The sequence below is a fragment of the Ailuropoda melanoleuca genome, chromosome 8 (assembly GCF_002007445.2).
Source record: "Ailuropoda melanoleuca isolate Jingjing chromosome 8, ASM200744v2, whole genome shotgun sequence".
NCBI classification, from domain to species: Eukaryota; Metazoa; Chordata; class Mammalia; order Carnivora; family Ursidae; genus Ailuropoda; species Ailuropoda melanoleuca.
This window is the reverse complement of record NC_048225.1, coordinates 117,529,816-117,553,738: the sequence shown is the minus strand read 5'-3', so window position 1 is coordinate 117,553,738 and position 23,923 is coordinate 117,529,816. Positions and strand designations below refer to the sequence as shown.

The following is a 23,923-nucleotide window of genomic DNA, read 5'->3' as shown; positions in this document are numbered from 1 at the left end:
TAAAAAACAGCCCTCCTAGCTTGTTTCTTGGGCTGCCAATCATTCTCTCCCCACAGTCACTTTTATCCCTGTCCTTCAATATAACTTCTGTGGTTGGGTTCCATAGGTAGGCTGTAGCTCTGGCCTCTCTAATCCTGTATTTCTAACTTCCATGTATAAAAAAAAAAGTTTTTTTTTAACCTAGCTCTTCTACAGGCACTTCGAATTTAACACATCCAATACTGAATTCATGCAATTCCTGTTGGCCCTCAAATCCATTCCTGCTCTGGCATTCTCTCTTTTGCTTGCTGACATTACACCGCCATCTCCATAGTTCTTCACACAATGCATTTCAACATCAGTGACCTTGGCTCTCATCTTCCCTCCCCGCTACCCATATCTAATCATATACTAAACATCCACTGATTCGGTCCCCGAGGGGAACTGACTTTCCACTGTCATTACTTCTCATTTAGGATATTTTAAAGATACCTTGAGGTGTCTCTGTCTTTAGTCATGCCACATCACTGCTACCCCATCATGTCCTACCTCTTCTAAAAAAAAAAATCTTCAATTGGCTACACCTTGCATACAGAATAAAATCCAAATTGTAGTATTGGGACTTTGAGGTTCTCTATCATCTGGAACAATCTATTTACTGCATTCATACCTCTTCCTCACCACTTTTTTTCCACAAGACAAGCTGACCAATCAAAACTGATTCCCCCTTTTTTCTCCCACAGCCCTTGATGAGAACCAAAGTCACCCATAGCCCTCATCACACTCTGCTTTTTGTTAGAGTTATTTGTGGTTGTTTTCCAGTTAGGTAGTGAGACTCTGGAGGGCTCATCCTTATCACCTCACTGCTCACAACATCACCTTTTGTATAATAAGTTGGATGTTATCCTCTGCAGATGTTGGTTGAATAGAAGCTAGTTGTATATCGCCCTTGCTGCTGCTCGCACTTCAATTCAGACCTCAATTCAAGGGTGACCTTCTGTACAGCTATCAGGTAAGGTTTCAGCGTCCATCTATCTTCTTTCTCTGCTCTCCTTTCTTGCACTTAGAGATGCTCAGTGCTTTCATGTTCACACCTGCCCACCCATGCCTCTTATTGGGGTGCCTACGTAGATCCATCCTTTTAAGCAACTCCAACTCTGAGACCCTTTTCTTCCCAGTTTCTGACCAAAACTACACATCCCTGAAACAGACTTCAGAGTCATTCTCTTTATTTTATAGATAAAGAGACAAAGGCACAGGAAGGTGACATGAATTGCCCTAGTTTATGGGACTTATCAGTGGTCTCTCTGAGTTAGACCCACGGTCTCTCGACTCCAAGACCAATGTTTTTTCTTCCACACTTTGCCTCCCAATTCCTATCTCAGAACCTTCAACTTCAGGCTGCCATTAAAAATGGACAAGGACCTGCTGCTGACCAGGTTCAGAAGACACCTCTCTCTTAATAACAGTTACCGGCGCTCTAACTCACAATACTGGATTCTGGAGAGCTCACGTTAGTACCCTCCTGCGATTATTTTGGTCACAAAATCTGGATTATTTTGGTGCTTTTCCTAGCTCCCGAACTCATACCTCAGAGAGACGCGGTCTATTCTGGGATGTGTAAAGCCTGCACATTTTCTGCAGTGTGCTTCCTTGTGACTGTGTGGTTAGTGATGTTCACTGTCTAACACAGTCCTCCCACACTCGCAGAAACCATGGCAGCAGAGCTCCAGAGGTATCCCCCTGCAGCTTTACAACTTCCTGGGGGAAGAGTTCAGTTCATGAATGTGTTGTAATTTCTGTGAAGGGTCTCTAAAGTCCTTCAAAACTTTCATGAATGAGCCTTTTCAATACCACTTGGAAGGAAGTCAGGGACTTCACCATTGAAACCCAGCAGTAATGAAATTCAATGGCCACAACACAGGAGATATATGAATGCCTCAGGGCAGAACAAAGCCCAGCTGAATCCGCCAAGGGCAGTTACTTCCACAAAATGCATTTACCTGAATAGGAACTTGAATGGTTTTCAAGGAATTACACTGTATCCTTCCAAAAAATATCACGTGTTCTTTATTCATCCTGTGAAGCTAAGAACATAAATTTAAATTTTATTCTAGTTTGGTATTGGTGCCATATTTTGGGGGTTTAATCACCAGGACAGGATGATCTGAAGAAACATTGCATTTTTTTTTTCAGATGGAAAATGGAAACATTGAAAGCTTGCCTCTTCTGCAAGCTTGCATCATAGAATTACAGGTCTCTGATGCTTAAGGAACCTTATAGCACATCTAACTGAACCATGTATGTTACAGGTGAAGAACTTATCCCTGTTAAGCTGATAACATAGGTGATTTAATTTTGTGAAAACCATTCTACTCTAGAAACAGGAATTAATGAAGTAGGAACCTGGGCACTAAATTATTAGGACTAAGTGTACACAGGCCTCACAGACACGGATGCCCTGGACTTCATCTATTTGCCTTCAGTTAATTTCCATCCCATTCCACTTCAGGTTTTAGGAAGGATGTGAGTGCCTACCATGCTTTGCCCTAACATTAAAATCATTCCTTTTTGGTTTTTGCTTTCTAGGGAAAAATAACAAATGAAGTTTAAGAGTGTTCTCAATGGGGGGCGCCTGGGTGGCTCAGTCGTTAAGCACCTGCCTTCCCATCAGGTCATGATCCCAGGGTCCTGCAGTGGACCCCCATATCCAGCTCCCTGATCAGCCGGAAGCCTACTTCTCCCTCTCCCACTCCCCCTGCTTGTGTTCCCTCTCTCGCTGTCAAATAAATAAATAAGTCTTAAAAAAAATTAAAATTAAAAAAGTGAGATAAAATATCTTTCAAGATGGCATTGCGACTATCCAATCAAACAATGGACAGAAAATTACTTTAAAAAATATAACGCGCCTTGTAAGTGAAGCGGGCTACTCTATTTACTCTATGTAGACATTCCATTCCATTTATTCCTTCAGTAAGTATTTAATAAGCACTACCTACCAGGTCCTATGCTCCATACTGTGAGTATAAAGAGGAGTTAAATGAGATCCCAACCTCCGGGAGTTTACAACAAAGTCTGCTCCTGATTCTGGCAACCTTCCACCATCACCCCAAAAAACTAAACAGACAACCATTAGGGAAGGGTTCCCTGTTATGTTGTCTTACCACTTCCCTTCCTAGCATTGTCACGCTTTCAGTTAAATAGCTGAGAAATTAATTGCTTACTATCTGCCACTAAAATTTTAGCTCCGTGGGAACAAGTATTTCATCTCTTTTATTCTCTGCTTCATACCCAGCGCCTCGCGTGGCTGGCATAGAAAAGAGGAGCAACAAATATTTGCTGAATGGATGAACGTTAGAATGAATGAAAAACCAAATTAGTGCTGAAAACTTAGAAGAGTTTATGATACAATATAACCCGTACTATATTAGGCGTGCATAGTACTATGGGAATTTACAGAAGGAGCATGTAAAAGTTAGTCTTCATGGGGCTGATTTCCAAAAGAGATAGTAATCTCTTCAAACTCTGAGGCTTGCATAATACTGTCCCCCTCTGGCCTGCCATGAGTTTAACAGGGATTCTTCTCTGGAATATCAGGATCGTGCCAACAGCAGGACATCAATAAGATTGGTTAAATGACTCAAAGGCTGGCGTGCACAACGTCCAATTAGGTCATCTCTGGCTCAAAGCCAGAACGGATAAAAGGGATCGTTCCCGGTGTAGGCGCAGAGCCCAGGCGAAAGTCGATCAGCAGCCTCCACGTCGACTTTGGCTCCCCCAGCACCCGCCGGTCACATGACCCGGACCGCGCCAGCCCCCGGCGCCCGGTTCGCTCCGCGCATGCGCAGAGCTCGGGGCGGCTGGCCCGAGCGCGCTGACAGCTTCCGGTTTGGTTTCCCCGCCCCTGCGCGGCTAAAGCGGTGCGGTTTCGGCTGTGGAAGTCGTGGGGTGGAGGGGGGCAGGGTGTGGTGAGGTGAGGTGGGTGCCCGAGCGGGGTTCCCGGAGCCATGGCTTGCTCCATTGTCCAGTTCTGCTACTTCCAGGACCTCCAGGCCGCCCGGGACTTCCTCTTCCCTCATCTGCGGGAGGAGACCCCCAGCGGCGCCGTGCGGAGGGACCCCAGTAAGTGCCCCTCGCCTCGCCGCTCCCTTCCCCCGCTCCGCCGCGGCCCCTGCTCCGCGGGTTCGGGTCTCCTAGCCGCCCCGCTGCCGCTGCCCTCGGGCGCCTCGTTCCCCCCGCGCTTCCCTCTTCGCACCGCGATGATCCCCTGTTCTCCTCGTCCTACAGCTCCGTCCGCCCGGGCGGCGTCGGTGCTGTCTTCCTGTCGCCCAGCTTTCTCCTAAGCCACTCGCCCTCTGGCCAGAACTGCGCCTTGCTTCCTGTCGCCGCTGCCGACCCCACTCCCCTCGTCCTCCTCCCCAGCTTTCTCTCCGAATGTCCTCTCCATCTCCTTTTCCCTCCAGCCCGCGGTCCCCTGTTCCGCACGGCTTGGTCCGTGATCGCATCCTCTTTCCCATGCCTTACCAGCTGTCAGCCTTCTCCCCCTGTCCTGCCTCAACCCCCCGCCCTCTCCTCCATCCCTGGGACCGTGGCCTTCTGCCACCCTTCCTCCCGAAAGTGTTGATCATCGCCCAGTCTCCCTTCTTCCAGCCCCTTCCCCCCATTCAGATGTAGAGAATAAATATCTGATTGACAAGTGAGTGACTCCTGAGGTGGTGAGTAAGCGTCTCCCATATAAGGAAGACCTGTCAGGAAGTGAGGGCGAATCGACAGCAGGAACTAAAATTACAGCAGCAGGGCCAGGAAAAGTTAATTTCCTTTATTGAGATGAGACGCCTTTCACCTGTTATTATCGTCAAACAGTGTTAAATAAGCCCTTGTCCGGGTAGTATAAAATCCCAAGTCTGGCTTATTAGATACTACATAGTGTCTCAGAATTTCCCACATTTCTCCTATCGAAAGGGTGTGCGTTTTGCGTTTATTGGTTTCTAAGTATTTCCCACCTGAAGCACATTTGGTTTTGTAGTACCGTGCTGTTATTTTATGCTATGCTGGAATGGTGGTAAAAGTCCACTAAATAAACTCCTTCCTCTTTCTTAAATGTGGAAGATATCCAGTCGGAAGTATCTGTGAATATTTACTCTGTGCCGATCAGTAGTGCTGCCAATCAAATGAGGTTGGTGGTCTCTGCCCTCTAGGAGCTGTAATTTAATGGGACACATAAATTAGCAGCTACTATACGGTGTGATTGAGATATACACACGTGTGTATCTATACTCATATATATATATCTATATATCTGACACTAAGTGGACACTCCTTCTAGTGGTGATACTTAAGCCCACCTTTGAAGTAATGGTTAGATGCATAGGGAAGAAGTAATAGAATGTGCAGAGGAAGGGAGGCCTGAAATGAGGTGACGTTTAGATAACTAAGAAGGGCTGCTTGGCTGAAGAGGAGGATGGGGGGAGATGAGGCTGTACAGGTGATAAGGACTTTGATCAGGAGAAGCCTGTGGGAGTAGTGGGATGCCTTTGAAACACTTTCAGTAGAGAAATGACATGTCAGGGTTGTGCTCGTATTCATCGAAGTTTTTGAATACCTTTATGGGCTTTGGTAGCAGTGTGGCAAGATGGGAAGCAGGGAGATTGGTGGGAGGTTGTTCCAGTTATCCACAAAGCTATGTGAGCTTGAACTAAAATCACTTCAGCAAGACTTGAGAGGAAGAGATAGATTGGAAAACTATTAAGGAGGTGTAGTCTGGAGGACCTAGTGAAGATCTAGTGATGGGGTCGTAGCTGATGAGTGAGAGAGCTGAGAATGCCTTTGGCTTGGGCAAGGATGTTTAATGAGAGAGAATGAAGGAGATGGGCTTTGGACCTTTTGCATGTGGAATGTTTGTGGTATGCCTAAGTGAGGGGGTCCAGTCAAACACAATCTAGAGGTCTGAAATTTAGTAAGGATCCCCGGCCAGAGATGTTAATTTGGGAGTTACCAGCCAAAAGTGTCAGTTCAGTCTCCAAGATTATGTATGCAGTGAAGTGAACTGAGTATTGAAGATGTACCCTTAGAGGAACCTGCTGTTTAAGAGTCACGTAGAGGTTAACGGGAGGAAGACTGAGAAAGAGAGGAAAACCAGGTGAGAGCAAAGCCCCTGAGCAGAGGGAGGAGAGATTTGATGAAAGGGGAGAGCAATCAGCAGTTGCAGATGCAGCTGAGGTCGGGTAAGGTAACGATGCAAAAGTGCCCATTGGTTTTGGGAAGGTGGAGGTGACTGGCACCTTAGGACAGTTTCCATGGAATGGTGGAGGCAGAAAGCATATTTACAGGCTGTTGAGGAGTTAAAAACAAACAAACAAACAAACGACTTTTTCAAGGAGCCAGGTTGTGACAGATAGTAGATACAGGACTGTGGGCAGGGGATGTAGCAGAAACAACAGATTTTCTCTATCCCACTGCCACTCCCCTGCTCTTCTTTCACCTGGGCTGTGGCACCAATCTTCTCACAAAACTTCCTGCTTCCACTCTTGGTTTCTTGTAATTATTTCCCAAAAGCAGCCAGAGTGAGCTTTTAAAGGCAATTTAGATCATAACATGCCCCTTTATAATTCTATGGCTTTTTTTGCACTTAATATAAAATCTTAAGTTCTTACATTGTTTATAAGGCCCATGAGGCCCTTCCTCCTGCCACTTCTTGCACCCCATATTACTTTCCCCTTATTTCTTGTGCTTCAGACACACTTTGTTGTTGTTAAACCAGTCAGTCTCATTTGCACTTGAGGCCTTTGCCCTTGTTCTTGCCTCTGCTTTGGATGCTATATGCAGATCTTTGCATTCTAGCTGCATCTTGTTAGTCAAGTCTCATCTCAGATGTCAACATCTCGTGGAGGCCTTTTCTGATCACCTAATCTAATCATTCCTGCCCCCTTGATCACATTTGTTACTCTCAGTCATATCGTCTTATTTCTTTTTATCAGTATGTCTATGCTGTGCAATATGGTAGCCTCTAGCCAAATCTGGCTCTTGAGCCCTTGAAATGTGGCAAGTGCTACCAAGAAACTGAAATTTTAATTTTACTTAAAGTTTAAATTAATTAAAATGTGCCAGATGTGGCTAGTGCCTACCATATTGTATGGCACAGTTATAGGTGCTAAAATTTAGGCACATACAGCTTAAATACTTATCCAAGGTCACACAGTGAAGGTTAGTCTAAGGATATGAATACAATCCAGGCGGTCGGGGATGTATAGTCATACCCCTAAGTATCTGGATTAATTTGCAATATGCTTATGGGTTTGCAAATGTGATTTAATTTATTACCCTTTTAAATCAAATTCTTAGGTTGTGTATGTTGGTATTATTGGAGCTATCATCAATTCAAGTAGAAAATAAATGGAGAAAGAACATCTTAACCAGTGAGCTCCTTTGCCAAACTGATATTTTACCGTTAAAACAGTGCTTTAATTTACAAATAAAGATCATCAAAATATCTTGTCCTACTCTTTATAATTTATTTGAAATTCTTGGATTGACTAGTGCTATGAATTTCCATAATCACTGCGGGTCTTGTTTTGTTAAAAGAAAAAAACAACCAAAAAACAAAAAAACAGGTTTTGTAAAGAGCTCTTCATTAAGACAACCTGAACTAAGCAGGTAGGACCTGCCTTAACCTACTGATGGTGTTTGGGTTTGTTTTGCTTCACTTTTATTAGTGTTATAAATGATTATTGGGAAAGGAGTCATGAGATCATTTTGTTTTCCTAGCTTCTATAGTTTTAATTTCTTATCCCAGCTCATTTCTAGGGGATATGTAAAACCAAAAGAACAATAATGATAATTTTGAAGGTTTATTATTAGTTTAATTATTTTAATGTGGACAGCTGGCATAGACCTAATGCTATCTGGTACCTGGGCACCCAGAACTCAATACTACTCTCTTCCATATTTGAATTGTCAGAGAACAGTATGACTTTGTTACTTTGTATCTTCAGTTATGAAATGAGAATATCTTCTATGGCCTAACGATTTTTATTAGAGAGAGAGAGCGCGCGCGCGAGGGTGTGCGCACAAGCAGGGGGAGGAGTGGCAGGCAGAGGTAGAAGCAGTTTCTCCGCTTGAGCAAGGAGCCTGATGAAGGACTCAGGGACTCAATCCCAGGACCCTGGGATCATGACCTGAGCTGAAGGCAGACGCTTCACCGACTGAGCCACCCAGGTGTCCCTCTTCTTTGGCTTTAAAAGAGATCTTGAACCCTACTGTTTCCCAGTGTTTACATTAGTGATACTAATTGTTTCTACTCAATCAGATGCTATTTCAGACAAAACATTTGGTTTCATACTTTGAAATTTCAGAGATGGGTAATAGTAGGGGTCCCCACATAAACTATGGTGGCATAATTCCCAGTGAAACTGGATTTTTAGACTAGAACTTTCTGGTATTTATAATTTTGAGTTGGGCAAAAAAAGAAATACATATACAGAGAGGGAGAATCAGAATATTTGGAGGTAATTTTGGTATTATAATATTATGGTTCTCCTAATTTACTTGATAATAAAATAATTTCCTAATGACATACTAAAAAAATAAGGTAGCTTTCCTCCTTGCCTCTTTTACCAGAAAGATAGAAGATAAAGCATGCAGGTAATTATGTTGGAATCATCAGTTAAAGTCATGTTTTTAAACAGTCACTGAGCCAAGTGTGCTTTTTAGGATAACCTGAAATCATGAGGTCACTTTACATGATGGAATATTACAGAGGGCTTAAAATACCCATCTTTTATGCTTTGTGAAAGTTCTTTCTTTCGTTTGAGATCCTACTGGGGAAACGGTCATAGGGATTTCAGAACATTTATGGAGTTAATGGATTTTGTTAGCAATTTAAAATTGAAAGAGGCTCTCACAAAATTTGTCAATGAATTGAGACATGTGTAGTCTCTAATTCCTTCATAGAGCTTGTGTTTGTTGAGTACTTCCTATGTACTAAGCACAAAGTAGTCTTAAAGGGTGAATAAAATAGGTCCCTCTCCTCAAGGAGCTTTCAGTCAATAAAGGAAATAAGCATGTAAAAGGAGTGTTAAAGGTGTTGTTTTGTAATTTGGCACGCTGACGGTTGGAAAATGAAGGAGTGTTGGTTCATTCTATATAGGGGACTCAGGGAAGTTGTCTTAGAGGAACCATCATCTTCACGAAGTCTTAATTGTTTAATAGATGCCTGTCAGCTGGAGAGAAAATAGGCAAGGGATGTGAAACAGGATGGGGTTCAGAAAGCTGCAAATGTAAATTGTGGGAGAGTGGGGTATGGTGAGAATGAAGCTGCAGAGATTGTCAGGAACTTAAATTTTATGCAGTAGCAGGGTCATCAGATGAAAGTTAAGAGTACTTTGCAGTTATATGGAAATTTGCCCAAGGGTTACTTGGAAACAGATAGTTTTAAGTAAAATAATTTCCATATACTCTTAGGAAAGTACCTATTTTTCTACCCTGCCCTTCCACTTTACTAAAGGCTCACCTTTCACATGTTCTGAATATTATAGTAAGTTGCTCCGAGGTGTTTAAAAAAGCTTCCACTTTAATCAAGGCACCATGAACTCCCCATCCATCTCATTGAGACATTTCCAAATAATTTTTGCTGTTTATGTTCAATAGTCATCAAAATTTGTGATACATGTATGTTGTTATTCTCAGTTATCAACTTAAATAATTGCAATAAGTCAAGAATAAAAAATCTAATATGTGGAGTCTTACCACAAGAAAACTTCTCAGTTCATGTTTTTGCAGAGAAATTTTTGGATTAATAATAAAGATACATTAATTACATTAGAATAGCAGTCTGGAGGAAATGGAATGGAAATAAGAATTTAAGGAGAAAAAAGGATTTATAAAATTACTTTCAGAGAACATCATTTTTTAACAAATGTTGGTGTGTATCATTTCCCTATAGTATATAGAATCCACTGAATAAATTTAAAAGATGGTATACATTTATATTAAAATGTTCATGTTTATTGTATATAAGAAATTACATCTTTTGTGCAAGGGCTACATACCATTGAAAACCTCGTAGGTGTATATAAACAAAAAATTTGAAGATATAGAAGATAGGGCTCAGTCATTCCCAATCTCTCCCTCCCTGCCGCCCTGGTCATGGCATACACAAAAAAAGACTTGGTATCTGAATAGCGAAAGCAATTTTGAAAAAGAAGAAAAAAGTTTGAGGACTCATACTTCTTGATTTCAAAACATTACAAAAACCGCAGTAAGCAAAACCATCAAATCAAAGTAATTAAACTGGTACTGGCATAAAGACAGACAAATAGACCAGTAGGCTAGAGTCTGGAAATAAACCCTTGCATATATGGTCAGATGATCTTTGACAAGGGTACCAAGACCACTCAATGGGGGAAAGCATAGTTTCTTCAACAAATTGTATTGGGAAAACTGCATGTCCATATACAAAAGAATGAAGTTGGATCTTTGTCTTACACCATATACAAAAATTAACTCAAAATGGATTAAAGACCTAAACATAACATCTAAAACTGTAAATGCTTAGAAGAAAACATAGGGGAAGGCTTCATGACATTGGACTTCAAAATGAGTTCTTGGGTATAACAGAGAAAGCACGTGCAGCGAAAGCAAAAACAGGCAAATGAGACTATATCAAACTTTAAAACATTTGTGAATCAAAGGGTGGGATCAAGAGTAAAAAGGCAACCTACGGAATGGGAGAAAATATTTTCAGATCATGTATCTGATAAGGGATTAGTATCCTCAATATAAAAAGAACTGTAGCTCAACAGTAAAATAAACTGATTAAAAACTGGAAAAAGAACTTGAATAGACATTTTTCCACAGGTGTCGTATAAATGGTCAATAAGCATGAATATTCAATATCAGTAATCATAAGAGAAATGCAAATCAAAACCTAATGAGAGATCACTTCACATCCATTAGGATGGCTATTATTTAAAAAAAACAAACCAGAAAATAACAACTGTTGGCAAGGAGGTGAAGAAATTGGAGCTCTACACTGTTGGTGAATTGTAAAATGGTCCAACAGTTATGGAAAATATTATGGAATTTCCTCAAAAAAAAAGAAAGAATTACTATATAATTCAGAGATCTCATTTCTGGGTATATATCCAAACGAGTTGAAAACAGTATCTCAGAGGTATTTGCACACCTATGTTCATAGCAGCACTACTCACAAAAGCCAAGGAGTAGAAGTAATCCATATGTTTATTGAATGAATGGATAAACAAAATGGGGTGTATACACACACACACAGTGGAATATTATTCAGCCTTAAAAGGGAAGGGATTCATACAACATGCTACAATGGGAATGAACCTTGAGGACACTATGCTATGTGAAATATTAGTCACAGAAAGACAAATGCTGTATGATTCCACTAAAATAATTAAATTCATAGAAATGGAAAATGGAATGAAGTTACTAGGACTTGGGAGGAGGGAGTAAAGGGGACTTATTTAATGGGTATAGAGTTTCATATTTGGAAGATGAAAAAGTTCCAGAAATCTGCTTTACAATAATGTGAATATACTTTGCACTACTGAACTGTACACTTAAAAATGGTTAAGATGGTAAACTTTAGGTTATGTTTTTAACATAATAAAAATGTATGTCAGTTAATGTGGTAACGGAAAGGTTGGTCATACAAAATAAATGAAGCTGCTCATGGTGGGAAGTGACCTGCTGGAAGTTTCAGTAGCCCCAAGCCCTACCTGGCTGTTTTGGAAGATGAGAGGATTAATAATCTTGGTTCACCCTGTAACCTGTTTGCAGTTTGCTAGGAATCTCTGCTATAGGCAGAGGGTAGCCATTGATGGTTTTAAACGAAAGCATAGCATTTCAAGATTTGAGTTGTGGAGGGATGGATTTGGGGGCTGTGAAAAGAATAGGTTGGGTAGTTCAGAGCTGGAGGTAGGTTACTATTTGGGTGATGTCTATAGAAGTCAGATGCAGGCCTTCAGAAGTAAAGACAGAACTAAGGCAATAGCAATGGTGATGGAGTTTGAAACTTGCTAGAGTTAGCAGTGGCAATCTATAAAAAAGGAATTTGAGCTGAGAAATAGGATAACCAGCTAATATTTTGGAGACATTTTTATGTCAGCAAAGGAAGAATGGATGGGAGTGGTGGGTGAAAATGGAAGTAGATTGACCAGTTGGGTGGCCATTGAAGTATTCCAGAAGGGGAGGTAATCTTAGATTGGTATTCCTCAGGCATTATTTAATTTTATTTAAAGTGACAATCCCGGAATTATAAGACAGCAAGTATTTTTTTGATGGGTACTGTGCTAATACCATTCAGAACTAAAGAGACCCTAAAGGAGCCTTCCCCATGCAGAGGAATCATTGCATCCTTTGATTCAATGAATGCTTGAATTCTTAAGTGTGTGCCATGCCCATGCTTCTCCTTTGAAAAGAAGACCAGAAACAGTCTTTCAAACACAGATCACTTTTCTTTGTAGCACGTGAGCCTAGGTCTCACATATAGATTGCCCAGAAGAGAGAAGTTAAGAGAGACATAGTTACTCATTATCACATTGCTTTTTTTTTTTTTTTTTTTTTTTTTTTTTTTTTTATCGGACATGAAAGCCACCTCTGGCTACTCATATCCATCTTCTAGTTGTTAAAACTTCAGTGTTAACGCTGTTCAGTATGGTAGCCACTAGTCATATGTGGTAATTTAAGTTTAATAGAAAATAAAAGTAAAAATTCAGTTTCTTAATCATATTAGCTACTTTTCAAGTGCTCAATGACTACGTATGCCTAGTGGATACCTTATTGGATAGCACAGATACAGAACACTCTCATCGTCAAGGAAAGTTCTGTTGTGCTGCTTTGGTGAGAATCCTCTGAGACTTTCTGCTTAGACAACATACAGACCTGCTGCTTGGGTATTTACTTTTAATTTTATATTATGTCATTTTTGTAAAAATTATATTGGGGGACTTTTTTCGGTATACTTAATTATATAACGTCAACATCTTTCCAAGCTTGTATATGCTACTGTATAGCATTTTTTCTAATGGCTACACAGTGTTCCAGTGAAGACTCTACCAGGCTATATTTAACTATTCCTCTATCAATGAACATTTAGATTATTTCTGAAATTTTGCTGTAAGAAAATGCTCCAGTAAGCATCCTTATGTGTGTCTTTATGTAGGATATTGGTATTTTTTTAAAAAAGATTTTTATTTATGTATTTGAGAGAGAGAGTGAAGAAGAGAGAGAGAACAAGCAGACTCCCCATGAGCAGGGAGCCTGATGCAGGGCTCGATCCCCATCCTGGGACTCCAGGATCACAACTTGAGCTGAAGTTAGTTGCTTAACCGACTGAGCCACCCAGGCGCCCAGGATATTGGTATTTCTGTATGTACATTTCTAGGATTGAAATTGCTGAATAATAGAAATTCACATTTTAAATGCTGATTGCAGTTGCCAGATTACTCTAAAAATTGGTCAGGTTCATTCTTATCTATGGTAAACAGAAATGCCTATTTACACACACATTTGTCGTCACTGTGTTATCAGTTTCTTTGACTTTTGCTTTTCCAATAAGTGAACAATGGTTCTCATGTGATAATAAGATTATTGTCAGACTTTATATGTATTTTTTTTTAAAGCAGCAGGTAATAGCAAAGTTAAGGTATTGGAAGAGCGCTGTGTATTGTGCAAGACTGATGAATCACAGACCTGTACCCCTGAAACAAATAATACGTTATATGTTAGTAATAATAATAATAATAATAGTTTATTTAAAAAAAAGAAGAATTTAAAAATAAAGTTCTCACAGGACTAGTTGAATATTAGAATGGGTTAAATAATAGTGTTGAATTGGCTTCTTTAGAATATGCAGAAATTAGCAATAGCTAGCCATTATTTACATACCTTCACCCATATTTTGAAATGGCACACCCTTACCTTATTAGCTGTGTTCATCTTTTTCTGCTGCTTTGGATATAATAAATCAGTAACACATAAGTATGACATTGTAGGAACCAATTATAAAAGATGCAGTTTTTTCATATTTACATAATATATTATTGACCTTAGTGATTTCCTTTGAAAAGCAAAATAGAACATGGAATAGGGCAATTAAATTTCGTTGTCTGTATGGATTGTTTTGTTGTTTTTGTTAAGGTGGTTCGAAAGATTTCCTAGGTTTTTGGCCAAAGGGAGACTCTTTATTTTTATAAACTTTTTAGAACAAGAAGATATAGTATTTCTGCTTAAAGATATTTTCAGTTCTGTCATTTTGTGAATTAGGGCATACTTTCTTACGTGGTATGAGAGGTCACTTATTTGACAACAGAGGTCATTAGAATTCTGGAATTGAAAGGGCCCTTATAGATCTAGTATTATTTAGTGATCGTGGGTTGAAAGAAAGAAACTCTGCTTGCTGAAATGGGATGGCCTCATTTTAATAGCTACATATTTTTATGTCCTGAAAAGAGTACGCTAATATGAAATTTATTTTCCCATTTCCCTAGAAATAGAAAAAGATTAATAATTCTGAGGCATAGGAAATTAAGAAGCAGCTTTTCTACTCTTCAGTTCTTTTTTACCTTGTATTGCTACGTGATGGATTCTTTGCCTTGGCCAAGAGGAGCCAGCTAAAATTTGTTGAAGTTTTTGAATTATTTACAAGTCATAAGTTCTAGAGGTTCTTGCTCCTTTTTCTGTTTTTTCTGGTCTCAGAAGAATGGAAATGAATGTGCTTCTGTGCTAATGAGATCTTTTATTAGACCATGGAGATTAAATTAATTTTTTCTTTTCCTAACATTTAATGATTTCAGTTTCTCATTTAGTTTTTGATCTTGACATACTCATATTGGAAAAAGCAAATACTGCCAAATTAATTGCCCACTTCAGGATTCAATTTCCTTTCTAGCTTCAGGTTCTTGTTATATGAGAAACACATTCAGTTCATGAGGACAGACTGTTCAGCAGCAAATCAGAATAAGGTATTTTTGGAATTAAAAAGAGCTATGGAAAACAGAAGTTGAATTTCTTATTTGAGCTTTTGTTGGTGGAATAATTCATTCACTGGAAATACCCCTAAAAAAGACATCTGTAATTTTTGATGACTGAATTAAAATATGTTTTCTCTATGTTTCAATGACTATATCATTTATCAAATGAGAGACCGAACAGTTTTTTATAACGGTATAATCGGATCTCTTCAGGGAAAAAAATTCTCTTCAGAAGGAGATGTAGTTACATTTTAAATGTTGAAGTTAAAGTCACTGGTTTTATTCATTCAGGCAAGACTTTGAACTTGATCAGGATAAGAACATCAGTTGATGCTTATGTTATCAATTCCTCTAGACAGTTCACAATAGTCATCTTCAGTGACAGGTATAAAGTTCAGGGTTGAAAAGTCAAGTGACTAATCAGTGAGGAGGTAGTTGCTTTTTGTTACTATTATTCATCTTGTTTTTATCTCTTCACATCATATAAGTTGGTTAGAGATCAGCTTATGACTTTTTTTTAATGTAAAGAGCAAGTGTGATTCAAGATGTGGTATGAAACAAGAATGAACGTCCATCAAATGAGGGGGACTAACGAAATATTTTAAGCTGGCAAACTTCTGTAAAGACTCAAAATCCTCAATGTAGTCCTTGATTTTCTGTGAATTTTAAGGGAAATTGGCTAAGAGTGTGAAAATTGATTTTAAAGGAAGCTCACCCCTCAAGAAAGATCTGCCCCCCCACTCTGCCCCACCAAATTAAAAGATTCAAAACTAAGCAGAAATGTCTCATGTGCTTGAAAATGCCATTTTTTCAGTAGGTTATACAGGAAATGGGGTGGGAAACCCCTGTTAAAACATGAGCCTTTGAGGGACACCTGGGTGGTTCAGTGGGTTAAGCATCTGCCTTGGGCTCATGTCATGATCTCAGGGTCCTGCAATCCAACCCCCAGTTGGGCTCCCTGCTCAGCGGGAGTCTGCTTTTCCCTTTCCCTGTGTTCCTCCCCCTTCTCCTGTTCTCTTTTCTTTCAAATAAATATGTCTTAAAAACGAAACAAAAGGTGAGCCTTTGAAATATTTAGCTTATAGCCGGATGCTGTCCTGATGTAATTCAGTTGTAAAATAACTGCTTCAGGAGCAATATCCGGCGCGTGAATCATAGCGTGAAAGAGCGGGACTAGGGAAGCAGTCTCATGATCTATTTTTAGATTTCTCCAATAGGCAATATTTGCCATTTTTTAAAAGTTTATTTTTATTTTTTTAAATTTTAATTCTAGCATAATTAACATGCAGTGTTGTATTAGCTTCAGGTGTACCATATAGTGAGTGACTGAACAATTCCACATCACCCAGTGCTCATCACAAGTGCACTCCTTAATCCCCATCTCCTATTTCACCCATCCCCCTACCCACCTCATGTCTGGTAATCATGAGTTTGTTCTCTGTAGTTAAGAGTCTGTTTTTTAGTTTGTCTCTCTTTTTTTCCCCTTTGCTTGTTTTGTTCCTTAAATTCCACATGCAGTTGAAATCATGGTATTTTTCTTTCCCTGACTTATTTTGTTTAACGTTATACCATTTGGATCCATCCATGTTGTTGTAAATGGCAAGAGTTCATTCTTTTTTTTATAGCTAATATTCACTGTTTATGTATACCACCTCTTCTTTATCTGTTCATCCATGGTAATCCACAAATCCGTAAATATACATTCATATGGTAATTCTATTTTTAATTGTTGAGGAACCTCCATACTGTTTTCCACAGTGGCTGTGGAAAGGGCTCCACCCCTTTGGATTTCCACCAGTCTTGCACGAGGGTTCCTTTTTCTCCACATCCTCACCAACACTTGTTGTTTCTTGTGTTTTTAATTTTAGCTGTTTGGACAGGTGTGAGGTGATATTTCATTGTGGTTTTGATTTGCATTTCCCTTATGAGAAGTGATGTTGAGCATCTTTTTATGTGTCTGTTGGCCATCTGTATGTCTTCTTTGGAGAAATGTCTGTTCATGTCTTCTGCCCATTTTAAACTTTTAAAATTTTTTTAGACTTTTTGTTTGAGAGAAAGTGTAAGAGAGATCACAGAGGGAGAGGGAGAAGCAGACTTGCCACTGAGTTGGGAGCCCGATGTGGGGCTTGATCTCATGACCCTAGCTGAAGGCAGACGCTTAACCAACTGAGCCACCCAGACACCCCTCTTCTGCCCATTTTTAATTGGATTATTTGTTTTGTGTTGATATTTTGGATACTATCCCTTTATTAAATATGTCATTTGCAAATATCTTCTCCCATTCAGTAGGTTATCTTTTAGTTTTGTTGACTGTTTCCTTTGCTGTGCAGAAGCTTTTTATTTTGATGTAGTCCCAACAGTTTATTTTTGCTTTTGTTTTCCTTGCTTCAGGAGACCTATCTAGAAAAATGTTGCTTTGGCTGATGTCAGAGAAATTACTGCCTGTGTTCTCTTCTAGGATTTTTATGGTTTAAGGTCTCACATTTAGCTTTTTTATCCATTTTGAGTTTATTTTTGTGTATGGTGTGAGAGTGGTCCAGTTTCATCCTTTTCATGTAGCTGTCCACTTTTCTGAACACCATTTGTTGAAGAGACTGTCTTTCTCCCATTGCATATTCTTCCTTCTTTGTTGAAGATTAATTGACCGTGTAATCATGGGTTTATTTCTGGGCTTTCTATTCTGTTCTGTTGATCCATGTGTGTATTTTTGTGCCAGTATCATACTCTTTTGATTACTACAGCTTTGTAGTATATCTTGAAATCTGGGATTGTAATACCTCATGTTATTGGTCCCTCCTCCCCAAGATTGCTTTGACTATTCGGGGTCTTTTGTGGTTCCATGCAAATTTTAGGATTGTTTTAGTTCTGTGAAAAATGCTGTTGCTATTTTGATAGGGATTGAATGTGTAGATTGCTTCGTCTAGTATGGATTTTAACAGTATTTGTTCTTCTAATTCATGAGTGTGGAATATCTTTCCATTTGTTTGTGTTGTCCTCAATTTCTTTCATCAGTGTTTTATAGTTTTCTTTCACCTCCTTGGTTAAGTTTATTCCTGTGTATCTTATTATTTTTGGTGCAATTGTAGGTAGGATTGTTTTCTTAATTGCTGTTTTGGCTGCTTCATTATTAGTGTATAGAAATGCCATAGATTTCTGTATGTGGTTTTTGTATCCTGTGACCTTACTGAATTAATTTATCAGTTGTAGTTTTTTAGTCGAGTCTTTCAGGTTTTCTGTATATGGTATCATGTCAATTGCAAATAGAGTTTTACTTCTTCTTTACCAATTTGGATGCCTTTTATTTCTTTCTTCTGTCTAATTGCTGTAGCTAGGACTTCCAGTGCTATGGTGAATAAAGGTGGTGAGAATGGACATCCTTGTTTTGTTCCTCCTCTTAGGGGAAAAGCTCTCGGTTTTTTCCCCATTATTCACTGTGGGTTTTCCATATATGGCCTTTATTATGTTGAAGTATGGTCCCTCTAAACTTACTTTGTGGAGGGCTTTTATCATGAATGGATGTTGTACTTTGTCAAATGCTTTTCTACATCTGTTGAAATGATCATATTTTTACCCTTTCTCCTGTTGATGTGATGTGTCACATTAAGTGATTTGTGAATATTGAGCCACCCCTGCATCCCAGGAATAAATCCCACTTGATGGAGAATGATAATTTTAACAGTGTTAGGAGTGTCTATACGCTAGGCACTGTTCCTAGTGCTTTGGGTATAGTGACACTAACAACAATACGAAGTAAACACAGTTATTTTTTTAATAATAATTTTTTATTATGTTATGTTAGTCACCATACTATCCTTAGTTTTTGATGTAGTGTTCCATGATTCATTATCTGTGTATAACACCCAGTGCTCCATGCAGTATGTACCCTCCTTAATACCCATCACTGGCCTATCGCAGTTCCCCACCCCCCTTCCCAGTAAATACAGTTAGTAACTCCATTTTGCTAAAGAGGAAGCTGAGGCAGTAAGAGATTTTGCCCTAAGATCATATAACTCTTTAGGGGTAAAACTGGATATCCATCCTGAACAACCTAACACCAGAGACCTAACAGTTGTCCTAGACCTGTGTTGTCTCATACTATAGCCACATACACTTTTGAGCACCTGAAATGTGGCTAGACCAAATAGATGTGCTCTAAGTGTAAAATAGACATTGGATTTTGAAGACTTGGTATGGGGTAAAAAGTAAAACATCTCATGAGTAATTTAACAGGGATTACATACTGAAATGGTATCTTGGCTGTGCTATATTAAATAACATCTATTATTAAAGTTTCATCTGTTTTTTTCTACTTTTAAAATGTGGCTGCTAGTGAATTTAAAATTGTGTGGCTTGCATTATGTTTTTATTGGACAGTGCTGCTAAGTGCCTACAATGAGTGTAGAGTCTAACTGGAGAGAAAGAACAGAAGGGTGGTGGCAGGCAAAGGGAAAAAGGATATTTAGGATCAGATTAGATTGGCATTAAAGTTTATCTTTGAAGATAGTGTTCTTAGAGTGATCCATGGACTGTCTGCGTCAGATTTGCAGGGTGAGGCCAATTCTGAAACTTCAGTCATCCCTAATTCATCATTTGTACTTCTTGCAGAGTTTTTAAGGCTACCTAGAGAGAGGAAGCTGCAGAAGAGACAGTAACTCTGGTTTTATTAAGGCGGCGAATGTGAATCTCATTCTCTTAATTTTCTGATCCATTTTGTTGAATTGGACTTCAGCAGAATAAAAGATGTAGGAAGTTGATGACAGTTAAAGATTTGCTTTTCAGAGATTGGGTATTTACTACTTATTTAATAAATGAGGAGAACACTTTAAAATACCTTATAATTTAGTCTACCCTTTGACTGAAATGAGTGCTACTTAGCTCAGTAAGCAAACTGGATAAGTGCCATTGGCTTTATGATTTAGTGATTTGTGAGTGTTTGGAATTTTTACACTGGACCCTAACCACCCCAAAGAGTTGTTATGTTCTGGTGCCCTTATTCTATAACACACTTTGTTAAACTGACTTACTGCTTAAGTTATACCACAGCTTGGTATTAAAATTCAAAATCTCCTATGGGTGATTTTGTTACAAGTTACAAAAAAAGTTACAAAAAACTATGGGCCAGGGTAATTTTAATCTATGTATTCTAAGACAATCATGGTGAACTATTTTTAGTTTTTCTTTATAGTAAGTGATAATAAAAAGTTAGTGTTATTTTGTCATGAGTACGTAGAATTTATAGATTTTAAGGTCTTAAAGTAATGGTTCATATGACATGAAACAATGCACAGTTTTTAAAATATATGTTAAATACATTGCTTTTGTTATCCACAACCTTGATTTAAGGATCAATTAAAGAAACACTGATAATGGGATCAACTGAAGGACACCAGCCTTCATAGGAAAGTTATCAGAGGGAAAGTCTGTCTGAATAAAATTGTTTACCTGAGTAGCAACTTGATTAGACATTCATCAGCTATTTTTTTTTTAAAGATTTTATTTATTTATTTATGTGACAGAGAGACAGCCAGCGAGAGAGGGAACACAGCAGGGGATGGGAGAGGAAGAAGCAGGCTCCCAGTGGAGGAGCCCAATGTGGGACTCGATCCCGGAATGCTGGGATCACGCCCTGAGCCGAAGGCAGATGCTTAACGACTGCGCTACCCAGGCGTACCTCATCAGCTATTTTTTAATATACAGCATCCTTTTTTTTTTTTTCCAGTAATGTGCTTGGCCTGCTTGCATAGTTTGAAGGCATAAGAAATAACCTTGGTATAGTAGGAAGATTCCAACACTTCTTAACAGCTGGCAATAGCTGTCAAATAGCAGCCTGCAAAATAGTATCAAATGATTTTCAGCAGACCTCAGGAGGCTGCAGAATTTATATTACCAGCACAGAGTAGAAATAGACATAAGGGTAGGGCCCAGTTTGCCAATATTTCCCTTTAAAAAAAAATGTTGGGGTGCCTGGGTGGCTTAGTTGGTTAGGGGTCTGCCTTTGGCTCAGGTCATGATCCCAGGGTCCTGGGATCGAGCCCCATGTTGAGCTCCCTGCTCAGCAGCAAGTCTGCGTCTCCCTCTCCTTCTCTGATCTCTCTCTCTCTCTCTCAAATAAATAAATAAAGTCTATAAAATAAAATAAATGTTTTCCATTTTTAAGTTGACTAGAATCTAGAATGCATTTTCTTATAGTATTATAAATAGACTTAGGATTCCAGACCAACCTTCAAACACATCTTTAACATTCCTAATAGTTCTGTTTCACTTTCCTTTAAACTCTGTTTGTACCATGACTTCTTTAGAAAATGTATTCCCATGATAGGAGGAGATGCCTGATTAAGTCCCCTTTCTCTCTTGTTAATAGATATTTTTCAGTCAGGGACCTTGAGAAATGGAAAAAAACCTTCGTGAACACAAGTATCTTATATAAAGAAAGTATTTCTCAAGGTCTTTCTCTTCCTCGATGTTTTGAATTATGGCGTTGAAGATCCTGGTCTCTGTAGGGGCCGGAAATCCAAATTGCTGCTCTTGTGTTGGATCGTATGAGTCATTTGTGAATTGAGTCAGGTACTTTTTATTCTAATATAGAGGAGAAATAACACATTTTTCATAGTATCATACAGCATTCAGCAGAGGTTATGTGCGCCAACTAAGCTCTTTGAAGGCTTATTTGCTTTTGTCTCTCCAGCACTTAGTACAGTGGCCAACACACAAAAGATGTTGTGTTTGTTGAATGAATGAATGAGTGAGTGAGTGAGTGAATCCTTAGCTGACCCCGTGAAGTGCTTGCAGTTCTACATGGTCTTTCTGAGATTGTGTTATTTCGATACATTCTTTTTATAGCAATATTAAAATTGAATCACGGATTTTAGAGTGCTTTCTCGGACAAGAAAAACAGCATTTTCTAAAACTCTGTAGATGGGATGGCTTAGTTGCCATCAGTCCACAATAAAGCAGTTGTTTTCGGTATAGTGAAAAAATAAGCAGAATAAAGAAATTGCCTAAGTGAATTAGATTGCCAAAGAACAAACCGTAATTTTCCAAGTTATGAAAAAAACTTCCAAATCTTGATATCGAGGGAATCCTTCTATTTTAAAATAATACATAATAATCTTGCTTTGGCCTTAACTGTAAGCCCCATGTTTCCTAATTTTTATGCCTCTTCATAAGCTGTAGGAGGGGGAAGTATAGCAGAACACTTGTGAGCACGGGCCTTGGAACTCCGGAAGCCCTGATTTCAAACCCCACTCTGCCACTTAATCCTCTGTGGTCTTGGTCAAGCTGTATAAACTGAGTAATCTGGTTTTCTCGTTGTAGTGAGGGGATGTTAAAGAATCCTTGTCATGCTTAAGTGAATTAACGTCTGTAAAGCGGTTAGACACATAGAAATGCTGAATACATGTTAGTTGTTGCTGGATAACTCCTATATGTGAGTTGCCCCATTTCACCTTTGCTCATGTTGACCTTTTTTTTCCAAGTATATTTGAAAAGTTCCTCGCTGCTTTTTAAAGACTTAGTTTAAGGTGACTCCTTCCTGTATTTTGTCATCTCTCTCACTCATCCCTTTTATGGTAGTTGTTATAGTACGTACCGTGTACTAGAGTTATGTGTTTGCTACGTTAGATCACAAAATCTTTAAGGACAAGGAGTATGTTTGAATTTTTCTCCATTCCTACTACAGCGCATGGCATGTTGTATTTAACAGAGTATTTGTTACCTTGGTTAATTGACATGTATATGGAAATATTCTATAAATTGTGCAGTGCTAATCAGATGATGGTGCTGCTTTAGGACTTAATATACGGCAGCAGGGTGCTTGGCGTGTTAGGAAGTAGTTACCTGATATTTGAGTACCGAAGATGATCACAAAGCTAATTGAGCAATGATTCCAAGTACCAGACTGTTAACTTTCTTATCATCTATATGTAATTCATTTTAGCAACTTTTAAAACCTTATAGATAATTGAAAGTTGTATTTGTGTCCTTCCTACTGTAAGCATCTTAGGTTTCGGATTCAGTTCCATCTTTAAAATGATTCTTCGCTAGAAATTTGAGGCTGATTGGTTTAAATACACTATATTTGGAAGTATTTTAATGGCTAAATCTTGAGATAAGCATTGAGAACTTATGCGTATTTGTGCCCTTCCTACTGTAAGCATCTTAGGTTTCGGATTCAGTTCCATCTTTAAAATGATTCTTCGCTAGAAATTTGAGGCTGATTGGTTTAAATACACTATTTATATTTGGAAGTATTTTAATGGCTAAATCTTGAGATAAGCATTGAGAACTTATGCGTCAGGCCCTGAGGACGTAGGTATGCTCTTTGATTTAAATCCTAGTAACAACCCTACTAGATGTAAGCACTTCTGTTTTCCATGCTTTTATGGAGATAAATAAAGCTTTCAGATATGGGGTAACTTGATGGTAAGTGCAAGATCCAGGATATGAACCTAAGCAATCTGATTCTGGGGCCTGAATACATAGTTGGGCAAGGGCCTGTTCTTTTCACATTTTCTTTCAACTTTATCTGTTTTTTAATTTAGTTTGAGATAATATATATAAAATATTTAATGTTTGTCTCAGAGTATTTGTTCAAAAAGTGATAGCTTTATTCCTGCTTTTCTGGTATAGCATAAGAGGTAAACTCAAAGATAATTATAGAAAAACAAGTAATAGGAGCAGTGTAAGGGATCATAATCTCCATACCTATGAGGTTTTTAATTCCTTGTTTCAGTGTTTGTTGAACATTATCTTTTAATCTGAGAAAATGTTCTCTTGTGTAGCAAATCACAGAGTATCGGAAAATATTAGAAATCGTAAACCTCTCGTTTCAAAATTCAGGTTTTTTTTTCATTGATACCTTGTCTTATGAGAAAACAAGTTACATGAGGACCTCTGTGTGGAATTTTAGATGTGTTTTTGTCACTGTGTATATTTAATTTGTCTCA

The 23,923-nt window shown here is 38.8% G+C and overlaps 1 protein-coding gene across 2 annotated transcripts in view; it reads left to right on the top strand.

Annotated features, from left to right (window-relative positions):
- The first annotated feature begins 3,883 nt into the window (after window positions 1–3,883).
- Window positions 3,884–23,923, top strand: part of RAB3GAP2 (RAB3 GTPase activating non-catalytic protein subunit 2) — a 96,126-nt gene continuing 76,086 nt past the window's right edge. Inside the window, exon 1 of one of the 2 annotated variants that reach the window (XM_002920009.4) lies at window positions 3,884–4,101. In XM_002920009.4, the coding sequence (XP_002920055.1) occupies window positions 3,987–4,101 (115 nt within the window). In that variant the 5' untranslated portion in view covers window positions 3,884–3,986. The remainder of the gene's footprint in view (window positions 4,102–23,923) is intronic. The other variant, XM_034667202.1, reaches the window with a different exon arrangement.